Consider the following 15,613-nt stretch of genomic DNA (forward strand, 5'->3'; position numbering starts at 1 on the left):
CTTGGACTCAAATAATTGATTAATATTTATACAAGTAAAAGATGAGTACTATATTAATTTAGGCACCATTTTGATCAAACTCGGAGTAATAGGCAAATGTTAGAAAAGATTTGTAACTATGAAAAATGTACATGAATATTCAATACTGTTTAAAGTAATTAATTTTTCCTGTGGCCAACCTCTCTTGTCCCCTTTACCTGGCCTTATGTCTTTATTATCTATGCTATTTGCTATGTAACTGGTGTACATGTTTATTCATTCAGAGAACATAAAAACAGCACTCATTGCTGTCCTTCTAAGATAGAGTGCAAGATGTTCCCTCTGAGTTATACAGACAGAAGCACAGACAGTGCAGGGTCCTGGCAGGTGCTGCCAACTGTGTGTGTTTGCAGCATAGAGGAGGGAATGGGCATTCATGAAGCCAGTGCCAACACTGAGGGCGAGCTGCGATCTCAGAGATGGCTAGCGCCACTTCCCTGAAACAGTGCCAGGCTGTGGTGGCTGAGCATGGGTCTGTTGGCTCTAGCAATGCTCAGCAGACTGTACAGAGGCTCCTGCATCACCAGCTCAATCCAGGCACAGTGCTGTGGGCTAGGCTATGCTCCCTGAGCCCTGGTTCTGGAGCGGGAAACAGATAATTATGTTCACTCTTCTCGTGGGACTTCTTAATATTTATGGTTGTGAAATACTTTGCAGTCGTTTTTTATTAATAGTTACCAGATGTGTCATAAGGATTAATGAATTTACGATCTGAAATGTTTTGAGCTCCTGAAATAGAGGCGATGTCTGTGCAGGGAATATGGAAAAGAGCATTAAAATGCAAACGGTCGAGCTTGGAGGGTGGAACTGTGTATGTGAAGGAGTAGGGCTCACATTAGGCCCAGTGTAGTTTGTAGATGTAGCTGGTACCTCACAGTGACTGCTGAATTTGTCACAGGCCATCAGTTAAACATGGGAGGCCCAGCACTCCTACCATGCCTACATATGTGGATGCACACAGTGTGTGGGGTACTCTGCCTGGCTCCTCTCAGCCTGGGTACTGTCTCTAACTTCTCCAGCCTCCAAACACTCATCTCTCCCCATACCTGAACTCTGGTTTCTGTTTTCTTGCTATCCAAGTTTAGGCCCTCGCGGAACCTCTGAAATATGTCTTAACTGATCCCCTCACATCTAGTGTCTTCCCTTTCTAACCAGTCTCACTAAGGAAGCTTCCTCCTCACTGCCTGTCTTTAGAACCAGCAGCAGCTGTTTGTGGGCTCACAGCACTGCCCCCTCCCCCTGCTGGGGCTGCTCAAGACCCTGGAGCTAGTTCTCCTGGAGAGAGATGACTTGCCTGCTGCCTGTCACACTGCTCAGGCTGGCCCCACACAGCCACTCTGGACCTCTCTCATCCCTTCTCCTCTGAGTTTTCTCTGCGTTAAGACCTTACAATCTGGGATTCATTTCACACTCCTCATTTTAGTTACTTGCTTAAACATCCCTTCCCCAAACCAGATCACCACTCCCTAGTAAGAAGACGTGTGTAGACATGGAACCCTGCCGAGTCTGGAGAGCAGTTTCATGTTGGACCCAGGGTTTGGTCTGTTTGCTCCCTTAGTGAAATTTTGCAGCTATTTTGTTAGGGAGCCACTGGAGTTTACAATTGCGGGGTCACGAGGAACAGTGTGACCATACTTCCGTGCTCAGAATCATGTCAGTAGATGTCCATTCTAGGTGGCCGCCATTCCATCCTGCTAGGTGGCCATCTTTCCATCCTGCTAGGTGGCCATCTTTCCATCCTGCTAGGCTTCTACATTTTTCTACTCTAGAAGTTTTCACTTCAGTAGGACTATTCTCCACCCCAATCTCATCTATTTTCAGCCAGACCTAACTGAAGAATGAAGCTTGCATTCCTAGTACGAGAAAGAAACCTTTTATTGTCTTCATTAAGAACATGCCTTGGAAACTTCCCAGTTTATGGGGGACCTTGGGTCTGTGGGGGAAAAGAACAGAGTGGCATCAGGCCCCCTGGACTTCAAATTGGAGTGGCCGGTGCATTGAAGAGTGCTCCATTTTCAGAGTGTCAGCTGGCCTGAGGGCTGGCTGCTGGGAGAGGTAGTGCTAAAGGCACAGAACCTTTCTGTGGTCCAGGCACTGGGGAGGTGGCTGGGGTCTTGGAGTTCAAGTCTTCCAACAGCATAGCTGCTACAGGGCACCCTTCCTTGTCAATTCCTCAGCCACACATGTTCCTAGCTCCCCTGTCTTTTACCCCCAGTATTTACAGGGTGAAATGTATATTCCTCTGCCTACCCTGGTCCTCCATCCTACTCCTCTGTGTATTCTCTTCAGCACCTTCTCTGCACCATCCCATTGCTGTGAGTAGAGAGGGCCTGTGGTGGTACTTTCTAAAAGGAGCCTGTGGCTGTGGCATCACCTTTGCCAGAATGTGCATACACTATTTACAGTTGAGGAGAGGTGAGCAGCCATGCTTAGGCCTGAAGGCCCTGTCTAGACAGCCAGAACTACTTGGAATTCTCAGGGCACAGGATTCTGGGAACTAGAAGGAAGGGAATGGAGGCTTGGCCATTTCACATTTCCACTGTCTTTGGTACATATGGCCATAATCCTTGGCTTTTCTTCCCTGGGGTCCTTTAGAGAATCCTTCAACTGTTCTAGGTCAGAATAGTGACACAGAGTCAGTAGTGGAGCTGTGGCCAGTGTTGTTCCTCCAGCTGGACAGGGGAAGTGAAGCCCAAGCTTGCTGCCTTGCCTGCATGTCCTCTCATGTCGAGTGAGCAGAGTAGGGGAAGGGGACAGCTGCAGCCAGTAATTGGCACGAGCTGGAGGCAGAAATGCTGGGCTCCTGCTTTCTTCCAGAAACCTTCACACTGCTGTCTTCTGCACACTGCTGTCTTCACGCTGCTGTGTGCCTCTGTGTCCCACTGCTGTTGTACTCACCATAGATGAATTTGGTTCCTCTTCCCCCCTTCTGACTTCACGTTCTTACCCAGATTCTTATCGTTCCTCTAATGCTCCTTAAATCACACATCTGTAAGTCAAGATGTCTTCTGCTGTGAGGTTTCACCCCTTCCTTCAGGCTCTCCTCCCCTCCCCTGCTCTGGTCTGCAGTGTTCTTACTGGGATGTCTGCGTGAGCTTCTGCTGGCTGTCTGGTCTGCACTGCACTGTCAGTGAGGCGTCCTGACTCTTGGCTGCCTTCTGCTTACTTTGTTCAGGGGACAAGTGAGCTCTTCTTTCCCTAGCTCTATTAGTTTTGGATGCCCAAGCCTGCCCATATGCCCTTGTCTGCTTAGTGCTCTAGCCAGGAAAGCTTCCTTCCTCTCAGTTCTGATGTGTGCTGTGTTGTATGCTCTGAGTCCTCCCTTGCACCCAGGACCAAGTTGTCTCCCAGCTCCCAAAGACATGTGACACTTGTGTGCCTTGTCTCTGGCTGGAGTGAGCTTTTGCTGGGCTTCTTTCTCTTGTGTGGTGTAGAACCCTGGTGCCCTTAAGCCTAATTGGCAGGAATTCCCGGGTGTTGTGAGTGTCTCTTTGTGGCTTCTGGCAGCTTACTGCTCTGTGCCCCTGTGCCCTTTGGGCCCCTCACTCATTGATTTGTCTCCTCAGCCCACGCCCCGAATCTTGGTGCAGCCTTCTTTCTCAGATGCCCGGGCAACAAGAACAGAGGAGGTGAGTCAGCAGATTGGGCTGCCCCACTTGAACAGATAGCCCTGACGCTTGCTACCCAGGATCCTTTTGTCCATACCTGCCTTTCCCCTTTGCTTCCCACTTTGATAACTAACTACAATGTAGGTCACTGTCTTCTCCCTGCACAGGCTCCTTGTTACACTTTGCTATTTTCAACCTGTTAATCATATGATTGCTAAAGTTTTTGATGCTTGACTGCTAATGTAGTCTGTGCTTTAATAGCCTACTGTTAGGCAGAGGGGGTTTCTATAAACAGAGCCATCTCCTTCTTGTGAGTATTTGCTTAATTCTCAGTTTTACATTTCCTTCCTTCCTTCCTCCTCCCCTCTCCCCCAGTTTTTTGAGACGGGGTTTCTCTGTGTAATAAGAGCCCTGGCTGCCCTGGACTCCTTTGTACACCAGGCTGGCCTCAAACTCACAGAGATCCACCTGCCTCTGCCTCCTGAATGCTGGGGTTAAAGACATGCACCACCATGCCCAGCTTTTATTTTTACATTTCATTCTGGTTCATGGTATCATCATGAGAAGACTAATGCTAAGCTGGGAGAGAACTATTTTTTATGGTTTCCCACAGGACAGCAGCACACACCATCTTGTAGTGGCCTCCCTTGTCCCAGCACACCGTTAGTCTTGCAGAAGGCGCTTCATCTTCATAGGGAAAGTTTATTTATCCAGACAACAGCAAACAGGCCCCAGTGACTTGAGGGAAATTTTACTCTTTAAGTAGTGCCCCATCTTGAAAAGTCCCTTTCAGTCAGTGCCTTCCTGGTGTCCTAGCATTCCCAAGGTGCCCCTCCCCTGGGAGCATTACCAGTTGTCATGTGGAGGCAGTTTTGACCAGGAGCAGCACTCTGACTGGCAAGACCACCTGTGTGCCCACTTTCTGCTGATCATGCAGTGCCTCCTAGCTTTGGACAGTCCAGAGATAGCAGCTAGGTTTCAAATGGCCAGTCAGCTCCAACCTCCAGAAACCGCCTGTGGGTGCTGGCGTGGGAGCAGGCAGAGGTTGTGTCATCTTTCCTTCTGCCATCTCTAGTCTGTGCCATCATGTACCTGGCTTATCCCTTTCAGGGGGAGCATAGACAAGCCCCTCAACTTCCTTAGGCTTCACTGTAAATGCCTGTTTATAGATTCTGCAACTCCCCTCCCACCAGTGACTCCATGAGGCAGAGGAAGAACTGTCACCTGAAGTGGGCCTTGCCTCTCCTTCATGCTCCCCCATGGGCAGAGCGGCCTGGGTGGGACTGGGAGTGCCTGAATCTCACTGGTGAGTGAGTATGGAAGGGACTCTCTTTCCAGGCCACAGGTCATATCCAGCTTCCTTTGTAGCTCTGTGTATTTCCCCCTGCATTCAACAATCACTAACCAGAGTGGGAAAGAATAAAGCTGTCCAAGTTGCAGAAGAAAAATGATTGAAGGATTGCCTAATCTTTCAGCATATTTATGGCGATGACAGTTATTGATCTGCTGGATTGAGTAAGTTTTCAGTCAAAGCCCCATCACAAAAATGGGCTGTTAATCTCAAGAGGTGCCGTGAATTCCCTCCCCAGAAAGTGTGCCTTGTGGGCAACGAAGGCTTCTGGAAGCAGGAATATAAATGACAATTCACGGGAAAATGCATGATTTATCAAACTGCTGAGTAAAGCCAAGTAACTGGAAGAGACCTATAGATCTCAGCTGTGTCCCAGTTCACATAAATCCTGTATTTCAAGTTGAAAGTGACCACTCCTGTGGCATACATATTGGGACACATCTTTCTTTTTCTGAGCAGCCTTCCACCTTGTTCCCATCCCATCTTTTCCTTCCCCAGCACTGTGGCTCCATAACTGGGAGGGGTGCTTGGGTCTGCCAGCAGTTTCAGTATCTATAAGAATGTCCTGTGCTCACTTCTAAACACTGGCTCTAGTGTGGGGGTCTGCCGTCATCTCGAGATGTCGACTCTGTGTCTGTGTCTTCTGTCTGGTAACTGAGAGAGTGATGTGAAAGGCCACTGGCTCAATCCTTGCTTAGTGACAGCTCCTGGCTCATGCTCCATGATCAGAGCCCCCAGGCCCTGATGATGACAGCCAGAGAAGCAAGCAGCCTGGGTCCCCTCCTTGTCCCAGCCTGAGTACCCCACTAGTACTGTCTGGGGTCAGTGCCTCTGTATCTTCATTGCTTGCTAAAAGCACTTCTAGCTCATCTGCTGAGGTCGTTCTTTGGATTTTGCCAGAGAAAAGTGATCCCCTGCCCCCTTTATGTGTGTACCTGTGTGAACACTGGTGGGTGAGGGCGTCTTCTTTCATGGGGACAGTTACCTGAGACCAGGGGAGCTGGGATGGGCAGAGTGAGGTTTAGTGTGTATGCAGCTTTCTGCTGACTGGAACGAGGGGGTCTTACCTTGTGTCATGCCATCACGTTCCTAGTGGCAGGGATGAACATCTCTGTAGAAGATTCAGATACAGCAGGGCTTGGGCCATATTGCTTGGCCATTCCTGAACACAGGCGTACAGCCCAGTGCTCATCTGGCATTTGGTTACAGTGCCAAGGCAAGTTCTGGCTATGCATGCTTCAGGTGTGTGCTGCTGGCAGCCAGGAACAGTTCTTACCCAGGCTTTACTGGAGATCTGGTAGAGCTAGCTTCATAGGCTTGGATTTGGTCAGAAAGCCCTTTCCAACTCTCATCAGTATACCTTCTGCCTTTCTGCAGGCTCAACGAGGCAGCCCTGGGCCTGGTGGGGCTTTGGACTCTGTGGCACATATGGTAGCCCCTGCAGTGAAAATCTGCGACAAACTTGTCAGAGTGTCTTCCCCTCCGTCTACCATGGTGGTTACTCATCCTCCAGAAGGGCAGGATGGACCTCCCAGCCCCTTGAGTGAAGCTTCGAGTGGCTACTTTTCTCACAGCGTCTCCACTGCCACCCTGTCAGAAACGCTCACCCTAGGCCTGGACACCTCAGGCCTTGGTGGCCAGACACCTGGGTCCCCCCCTGCCTTGTGTCAGGTCACCCCAGAGCCCGAGCTGGCTTTCCTTTCCTGCACACAGAGCCATCCACCTGCCCAGGAGGAGCCCCAGGTACCACTTGCCACACCTGCTCAAAGCACAGAGCTGGAGGTTCCCAGACCACCGCTTCTTTCTGAATCCACATCTGCTGTGCCCACATCCCCATTCAGAATCCGGAAAGTGCGGACCTCAGAGCTTAAGTCCTTCACGGGTATGCTGGGGGGTGCCTCCTGCGGAGCTGGGGAGGACCCACTGGCCTCAGAAGAGCCCAGCAATGCTAGGGGACAGGCCCTGGGAAGGCTGGAGGTAACATCTGACTCTGAGGAGGCCAGTGAAGTCCCTGACTGGCTCAGAGAGGGAGAGTATGTTCTTGTGGGAACCAACAAGACGGGCATTGTGAGGTACATTGGACCAACAGACTTCCAGGAGGGAACATGGATCGGTGTGGAGCTGGACCTGCCTTCAGGTGAGTGGGCTGTGGGTGCCCTACTGAACATGGCTCTGCTGAATGTGGACCGGCAGAAAGGGAATCCAGGATGTGCCTAGTGCACATCTGAGCCTTCTGACCCTTCAAAAACCAGATGCTGGCTTGTCCAAACTCTCAGAATCCATCAGAGACCCAAATAGTAACTGGAAACTGCTATAAACTTAGTATTGCTTTAAAATATTTTTCTCCTGAGACCACGTCCAGCTGTGTGGCCCAGGCTAGTTTGGAATGACTGGGCATAGTGATCCGCCCTCTGTAGCCTCGCCACTTCCTGGGGCTATAGTTGAGCGCTGCCACACCCAGTGTTCTGTCTCAGGCTGTATTCAGTGCTCCTGCGACTCCAGGGTGCTTAAGTGTGAGTGCGATGGCTCTAAGTTGTAGGCTCTTGAGTCTCAAGACAGACTGCAGTGCCCAGGGTGGTCAGGAAGCAGGGGAGGCCGTAAGGACGCACATGCCTGGCATCTATCTGGATGGTCTCCAGTGTCTTACCCTTTAAAGAGTAGGCTCCCTTGGGGCCCACCACTAGGCCCTTGTGTGTCTCAGGCCCTTTTATCTCTGGTTTGTGTCACAGGCCATATGGTTTTATTGGGTACCCATTGTTCAACCTGGGCCACACACATTTGTTACCTCACAGGGAAATCTCATGTTCATTGGCAGCTGTGCCTCATCCAGCCCTGGGATAGTTAATCTGCTTTTTGATCCCAAGTTTATGGGAAGCCATGATCTGGGCTTGGATGGAAAGGAAACTTCCATGTCAGGCTTCTTTCCTAACATGTGGCCAGTATCTGTTTGTGTGGCAATGCCATTGCAGCTCTTTCCTGTTTATTGCTGAGGAGCTCTGCTGCACGGATATCTGCATATTAGCCTGCTCTGACTGCAGGCTGGGAGTAGTCACATAGGCACCAGGCCCATCATCTCACTTGCTCAGTGTTGAACTTGTGAAAATACTGGATGGTTTCCAGAGTGGCGGCCTCATCGTGGTGCTTGAGTGTCTGTTGTGAGCGTCTTCTCCCTTGAGAAGGAAGGAAAATTTTCTTGGTCTGAGCATGGGAGAGATGAGAGTCTGGAGGGCCAGGGCCAGGGCATCCCTGAGATGTGCAGCCCACTATTTCCTGCAGAAACACCTGCTTAGGCTGCCACATGAGAGACCTGGCTGGCCGCCTCTGTCTCTGGACACTCAGAGAGATCCAGCAGCTTGTTGGTGCCTTTAGGAGGGCACCCCTCAGAACTCAGCTTTAAACCCTTGTGTCTTTCAACCAGCCTGTGGCCTCACTGGCCCATTTATCCCTGGCTGTAGGCACAGGTCAAATTGACACCCTATAACCTGGCAGAGAAGAGCTTGAATTGAAAGTGGTTCAAGATGCTAACAGTAGTATAGGCTGGAAAAAAAATTTCAGATCTGCTTTTCCCCAAGTGCAAAGGAAGATTCAGGAAGAAGTCTGTGTCTGCAGCTGAACTCAGGAAGGAAAGAGAATTAGCAAATATTTTAACTCACCAATAGGAACTAACTAAGCACGTGCTTGTGTGCATTGCTGGGCTAGGTTCAAATCCATTGTGGTGAGCAGCACCCCACCTGACCTTTACTTGTGCAGAGGAGAAAATGCTAAGTGAATAGATACACTTTGATAGGAACAAGTGCTGTGAAGGAAACAGATGGACCAAGGGGACAGGGGGGTGGCTCTCGGGAATACACAAACTATTCAGAGAAGCAAAGAATGCAGGAAGCAGAGCTGGGAAGTTGGGTCACCACCAGGGTAAGGCAGGGCGGGGTCCAAAATGCTCCCGTGTGTGTGGCCCAGCTTGTTGTGTTTGAGGACCAATAGGAAAGTGGCCTATGAGGCCTGAGAGGCACTGTGTGCCTCCATCTAAGGGTCTGTGGTGCTTAGTGCTGTTTGACCAGGGCTCGCAGAACACACGTGGGGAGCAGCGGGAGCAGGAAGGCCACTGCAGGGGACGGCAGGTGTGTGGACTGGAAAGGACTGAGGTTAAGGCAGCAGTAGGTGTGGAGAGCAGTGGTCAGGGTTGGGGAAGGTGTGTAGAAACTGCAGCCGAGGACAGATGGGGGGCCGTTAGGGAGGAATGTCAAGGTTATAGCTAGTTGTGGCATCAGAACAAGCCACAAACAAGTCCCAGTGTTGGACAGCCTGGAAAGGTGCCTGTCAGTGTAAAGTCACTGTCTCAAGCAATTCCAAGACACAGAGATGCCAGGTGCCTTGAGGGGCCAAGCTGTGGACAGTCACACTTGGACTGAGCCATTGCCTGCATGCAGGCAGATGAGGTGGAGCTGGGGGGAGAGGTAGCCAGTTAGGAGAGTGATGGCAGTGGCCAGAAAGGGCTCCTGAAGAAGGGTGTTTGAGAAGTAGAGAGGCAGGCTCAACTCTCCGGCCCAGGCCTGTGCTGCAGGCCCTGGGCTACTACTGCCCAGAGACGGCGGCCAGGCTGGACACTCTAAAGTTCACCTAGTCACTATGGCTTCCAGGTGGTTCTGCCCTGGCTACTCTGTCTCACTGCTGCAACCCCTGTTCACCTATCAGAGAAAACTGTCACCATTGAAGCATCGTGACATCCAATATGGCGTCTGTTGATGTACTCTGTGGCTGTTTGGCTGGCTTCCTCTTGGGTGACCCATCATGTCAGGGCCACTTGTACTCCTAGGCTCATGTTTGCATTCTCAGGATGGCCTGCACGTGGTCCTCAGCAGGCTTCTGTGCAAGGTCTGGTGAGCACAGCGCTAAGGGGCTGTGTGTCCCTGGTGACCACTGTCCACTGTCTTGAGAGGCTACTGTCCTGAGCTCTAGGCTCTAGGCCCCCTGGGACCCTGTTGAACCATGGGTTCAGCAATGACTGCAGCACCTGATTTCTGGGTGTGGTGGCATGGAGGTGGCAGCTTGATGGGCACAGTAAAGAAGGTGACAGTGTGTGTAACACAGGTTTCTCCTTCCCCTGCAGGAAAGAATGATGGCTCCATTGGCGGGAAGCAGTATTTCAGGTGCAACCCTGGCTATGGGCTACTGGTGAGGCCAAGCCGGGTCCGCAGGGCTGCAGGCACTGGGCGCAGGCGCAGTTCAGGGCTCCAGCCTCAGGGAGCCCCAGAGGCCCGCAGGAGTGCTACTATCTCGGGCTCTGCCACCAACTTGGCTTCACTGACAGCTGCACTGGCCAAAGGTGACAGGAGCCACAAGAACCCTGAGAACCGGAAGTCCTGGGCCAGCTGAATTGTACCTCCCTGGTGGACACTGCTGGGAAGGGGAGACCTGGTTCCTCCCTGGAGGACACCAGTCCATGGGGGTAGGTCCATGAATGCTTTTTGCACGATGCAGGGATGGTGGACAGCCTGGTTTCCTGTCCTCTCTGGCAATCTGGAAGCTGCATTTCTTCCTCTACTTGGTAATGGCAGAGGCCTCTCAGCTGTGCTCCTCTGATTGGGGGTGAACAGTTGCAGGAGCGCAGAGACTCATGGGATGGTAGCTGGGTGGCAGGGCTGGAGCCAGGCTAGCTCCTCACTGCCTGCTTGAAATGAGGGCAGGTGTTCTCAACCAGGTTTGTTGGGCTCCCCTTTCCTTATTCTGCTGACTTTACTAATGTCTTAATTTAAACAATGATCCTAACTAGTATCTTCACCCTCACACACAGATTCCTTCTCTCGCCTGGGGCCAGCATCCGTGCCACCCTTTACCTGTACCAGTCACTTCATCAATCCTCTAACCCATGCCCCCCCCTTCTGAGTGGCACATAGCGTTTCTGGGAGGCATCTTTGTGGGTGTCCCAGTGTCCTTACACCCAGTAAATATTTTCTGTCAGCCATTCATTTCCTAACAGGATGCTTGAACTATATTTATTTAATTTATTTTTCAAAAGCTGAAATAACTAGCAAACAACAATGCCTGTCTGTCCCAGCACGCTGCCTGGGGCTTGCCTTGAGCTCACTGGCCTCTGGCTGGCTGGAGCTGCAGCCTCTTTCTTAGATTGTGGTTGCTGGAGGTGGTGGCCAGCAAATGAAGCCACCCCTGCATTGCTTGATTGCAGACACACTACGGCCTTACTGACACTGGGGGGAAGGCAGTCCCCAGGGCTTAACATAGCTCAAGCCATTAATAACCTTGTCTGGACCTGCCACATTTCAGGGCACTGGAGACTGACAATTCCTAACCCCTGACTGCCCCTGGGGGCTGGCAGCTGTATAGGTAGGTAGTGAGGGGAGAACTCTCGATTTCCCTTCCTTGGATGTGTGCTGCAGCCATGGTGTATCCCAGAGCATTACCAGCCACCTTTTCACTGAGGTGTGTGTGGCCTCCAAGCCCCAGAGAGTGTGTGGAGGCCTGAGCAGGCAGGTTGGAGTCACCTAGTCTCTGTTGTCCCAGGCCCTGCCTTGCCTTCCAGCTCAGGATGGAAGTCCTCTGTCAGCATTTATACCAGGTATCCTTGGCAGCTTTTTGTAAACGTGACCCTCTAACTCTTAAGAACCAGAGCCAGCAAGCTTTTGTAGAGGAATTGATTTTGGGTAGATTTATGCCTCTTAAGGGAAGTAGCACCAGGCTCCCACCAGTTGGCTCCTCAGAGCACCTCAGCCTCCCCTGGCCCTGACCAGAGGCTGGCTTAGGGCAGCAGGAGGACGGGTGGTTCTCCCCGGCACAGGTGTGGCTCTGCCTGCCCAGCCTGGGGGTTGAGTGTCATTCTGCTCTTGTCACCAGAGTTTGCCAGGAGAGGCCTACCTCCACCCCGTTCTGGAACAGCACAGGTATCTGGAGCTGCTAGCTAGAGCCAGGTGGCAATTTGATGTGACTCCTCTTCCTCAGCTGGCATTTTGGAGGTGCCCGCTAGGTGTGTGGTGCTGTTAGCACTGCCACATCTGCCTAGCCTGCTCTGGTGGCCAGCACGCAGTTCCACGGACTGTGTTTCATGAAGTTAGAGGTCGTCTCTAGTGTCCCCTAGAGAGCAGTCAGTCAGTCCCTGAAGGGGCCACAGCCCCAGAGGCCAGTCATGGTACGCTGCGGAGAGGAACACTGTGCAGCCTGTCATTTGGGGAGGTCTAAAACAGGATGTAAAGGGACTATTGACTTCATCTTGCTGTCTGGAGCACTGCAAGTCCCACATGATCTTGCTTGGCCAGCTGTTGTGCAGTAGTTCTGGGACCACCTTGTCTCCTCCAGCCCCACTTCTAAAGTCCTTGGACCTGAGGTTCCCCGGTCTTCCCATTTCCAGGCTGCCTCTGGAAAGTACTATTTCCACATAACCTTGTAGTATACCCTCTGGTGAAGGGCTCCAGCTTCACAGGCCACTGGCCAAAGCACATGATGTCCTCCTGGATGGCTCTGCCCATGCCCTCAAGTGGCATATTGCTGGGGCTGTGTCTTGCAAGGGCAGTCTGTTTGCACAGAAAGCTCTGGTGCTTTCATGTACCTTGGTGCTCGGTATAGATGGGATTTTTTGGGAGTGAAGTTTAGGGCCTCATGCTGGCAAATGTGCTTGAAGTTTGTCCTCATGGATGCTTCTTATGAGCTGTCCCTGTGGCTGAGAGGACCCTGTGTGTCTGTATGAGGGCGGGGAGGGGACCTTAGGAAAGCTGGCACTTCAGGGCGGGTGTGAAGAGAGCCTGCAGGGTTTGCTGCACTCGTGTTGCATGCATGTGCCCTGTGGTCTGGATGGAGACAGTGAGCCTTGTTTTTTCTGGGCTGCTACTTAGATGAGACCAGACAGGCCAGCTGCACTTGGCCCTTTACTTCTTTCTGGAGCAGACTAACTTGCAGCTGGAAACGTGGTGATGGTCCCTAACATGTCAGGCAGAGGTGGAGGGCAGGTGGTGGATGTGTAGCTGGGTCCCAGGCCCAAGGGACACAGGGTCAGTGTTTCTGGGCTGTTTGGTGACATGACCCCTGAGAAGTTGCTGAAGTATAGGCAGTGATTTGATGTCTCCAGTCTTCCCCACCACTTCTCCTGCTTTAGAGGTTCCATGTGGGGAGCAGGTGAGTGGCTCACGTAGCATCCACCAGCCTTCCCAAGCTGCCTGGGCTACATTTGCCCACAGAGCGTGATTTGGAGCTTCTTGTGCCTTGAGGCCCAGGCCATCCCAGGTCAGAGACCTTTGGGCTATCTCTAGTGCCTTCCCTGAGGCTAGTGTCTAGCCTGCACTCTGCCCACTCCTCACTACTCAAAGCAACTTTCTCTTATGTCTTTGGTGCCTCCCGTCGGGCCGCGGACACTCACTCAGTGCTGGGAGAGTAAAAAATGGCACGGGTGTATGGATTGTGTAAATATGAGTTCACATGAGTGATGCTGATTCCAGGGTTATGGTGACTTGGTGCATATTAAATGGGAATTAAAATCCAAAGACCTTGTAATGAGTAGAAAGATAATGACTTATGTTGTACGATGAACCAAATACTGTAATTTTGTACCATAAATGCCTTTCCACCAAGTGACCAACAGCTTCTAAATAAATTAGATGATTTCTTGTTCTGTCTGACGTCAGTTACCTGTTCTTCCCTACCCTCACTTTGGGCTTTGGCTCACTACACTGTCCCTTGGTGGTGGTTCGAAGGCCTTTGAAGATGGAAAACAGGAGCTCAGAGAGCAGCAGGCCATAGGGCACCATCTTCTGTGGCCCATAGATGTAGACCAAAGACCCTGGAGGCCACATTGGCATCTTGGCCTGTTTCCAATGCCTTGTTTACTCCAGCTGGTAGAGAAGCCAAGGCACCATCAGGAACGCTGGGGGAGGTAGACTCAAAGTAACTGCAGTTTCAGGGCATGTGCTCGTGTGTGTGTATGTGTGTGTGTGTGTGTGTGTGTGTGTGTGTGTGTGTGTGTGTGTGTGTGTGTGTGTGTGTGTGTGTGTGTGTGTGTGTGTGTCTGTCTGTCTGTCTGTCTGTGTATTCCCTACTTTCAGGCAGGGGTTTCACCATCGGCTTTGACCTATGAAATAGGCCCACTATGGACTAAACTAGAGAGCACCTTGAACAAGGTGTTTTAGAAAGAGGAATAACATTGACCAACCAGCCTATTTTCTGTGCCAGTACCATGCCATTTTTATTACTGTTGTTCTATAGTACAGCTTGAGATCAGGGATGGAGATTCCTCTGGAGGCTCTTTTATTGTACAGGATTGTTTTAGCTATTCTGGTTTTTTTTGTTTTTCCATGTGAAGTTGAGAATTGATCTTCCTAGATCTATAAAGAATTGTGTAGGTATTTTGATAAAGATTGCCTTGAATTTGTAGATTGCTTATCCAGAATCTGAAAACAGCCTAGATGTCCCTCAACCTAAGACTGGATAAAGAACCCATGGTACTTTACTCAATGGAATACTATTCAGCTATCAAAACCAAGGAAATCTTGAAAATTTCAGGCAAATGGAAGGAACTAGAAACTATCATCTTGAGTGAGTTAACCCAGACAAAGACACACATGGTATATACTCACTTCTAAGTGGATACTAGCTCAACATGGATGTCCTCTGACTCTACCCAGCATGGGATCAGGACAGATGCTGGGACTCACTGCTGGATTCCTGGTCGAGTGCTGAGAGTGGTATGGAAGAACCGGGGGATGGAAGGACCCAGAGTCAAGGAGACTGTCAAGGCTGGTGGATCTGGATGCGGGGTGGGGTGGGGTGGGGTGCTGCACAAACGGTTGCATGCAGTAAGCCTAGACTTCCTATTCAGATCTAGCTAATCAATGGACAGCTCATTCTCACGGTTGTGGGGAGAGCAGGGACTGCCTCTGACATGAACTCTGGTGCCTCTGATTGGATCACTTCCCCTTGGTTGGGAGGCCCAGCAGGCACACAGAGGAAGGGGAAGGAGGCTATCTGGATGAGACCTGTTAGGCTGTGGTCATATGGTGGGAGAGGAGGTCCCCTTCTGTCAGAGGTCTAGGGGAGGGGAATAAGGTGGAAGAGGAAGGGAGGGAGGGGGCAAGATACAAACAAGGGGATAACATGAAGGATGTAATCTGAATAAATTATTATTTTTTTTTTTTAAAGGATAAATCAGGGTAGGATTGTGGCTGGCCAGCAGGGGTGGATCAAGTCCCTGTGGGCTGTGGAACCTGGCTTTAGGCCTGCCTACCAGGAAGCCTACCCTTTCTGGTTTGTGCTAGGGAAGGGACCTCCTCTGCCACCCATGGAGCCCCACTCTCAGCCACCCTGCCACAGTACAGGAATTGCTCAGATTTTTCTCCCTGTAGCAACATATCATTCTGCCCCTGACTCATAAGAAAATAGTCTGGGACTGCAGGGTCAGGGCCACCTGGAGGCTCAAGGGGCGGTGGCCATCAACCACAGACAAACTCTGCACAGGACTTGTCAGAGATAAGCCCTGCCAAGCGGAGACAGAAAATGTGGCAGCCAGGAGCAGCCCCATGAGAGATGAGGCAGATTCTGAATGGAGCTGATCCAAGACAGGGTGGGGGTGTGGGGATACACCATCCATTTCAGGCTGCAGTTACCTGGCAGCTCCAGG

General features: G+C 51.2%; 2 protein-coding genes across 2 annotated transcripts in view; both read left to right on the plus strand.

Moving 5' to 3' along the window:
* Kif13b (kinesin family member 13B) overlaps positions 1-6,471 on the plus strand; it is a gene marked incomplete at its 3' end in the record, with an annotated part of 89,564 nt that extends 83,093 nt beyond the window's left edge. Inside the window, exons 35-36 of the mRNA XM_051160586.1 lie at positions 3,606-3,668; positions 6,376-6,471. Coding sequence (XP_051016543.1) covers positions 3,606-3,668; positions 6,376-6,471 — 159 coding nt within the window. The remainder of the gene's footprint in view (positions 1-3,605; positions 3,669-6,375) is intronic.
* On the plus strand, positions 6,431-11,290 carry LOC127202096 (kinesin-like protein KIF13B). Its single transcript, XM_051160702.1, has 2 exons — positions 6,431-7,135; positions 10,106-11,290. The coding sequence occupies exons 1-2, from the start codon at positions 6,490-6,492 to the stop codon at positions 10,369-10,371; spliced, it is 912 nt and encodes a 303-aa protein (XP_051016659.1). The 5' UTR covers positions 6,431-6,489; the 3' UTR covers positions 10,372-11,290.
* The last annotated feature ends 4,323 nt before the right edge of the window (positions 11,291-15,613 follow it).

Source organism: Acomys russatus, chromosome 18 (genome assembly GCF_903995435.1).
Source record: "Acomys russatus chromosome 18, mAcoRus1.1, whole genome shotgun sequence".
NCBI classification, from domain to species: Eukaryota; Metazoa; Chordata; class Mammalia; order Rodentia; family Muridae; genus Acomys; species Acomys russatus.

Bases quoted from the DNA above. Each gene is read 5' to 3' on its own strand.
- LOC127202096 (XM_051160702.1), top strand. From the start codon at position 6,490: ATGGTGGTTACTCATCCTCCAGAAGGGCAGGATGGACCTCCCAGCCCC. The intron at 7,136-10,105 runs GTGAGTGGGCTG...CTTCCCCTGCAG, and splicing joins GGAGCTGGACCTGCCTTCAG to GAAAGAATGATGGCTCCATT.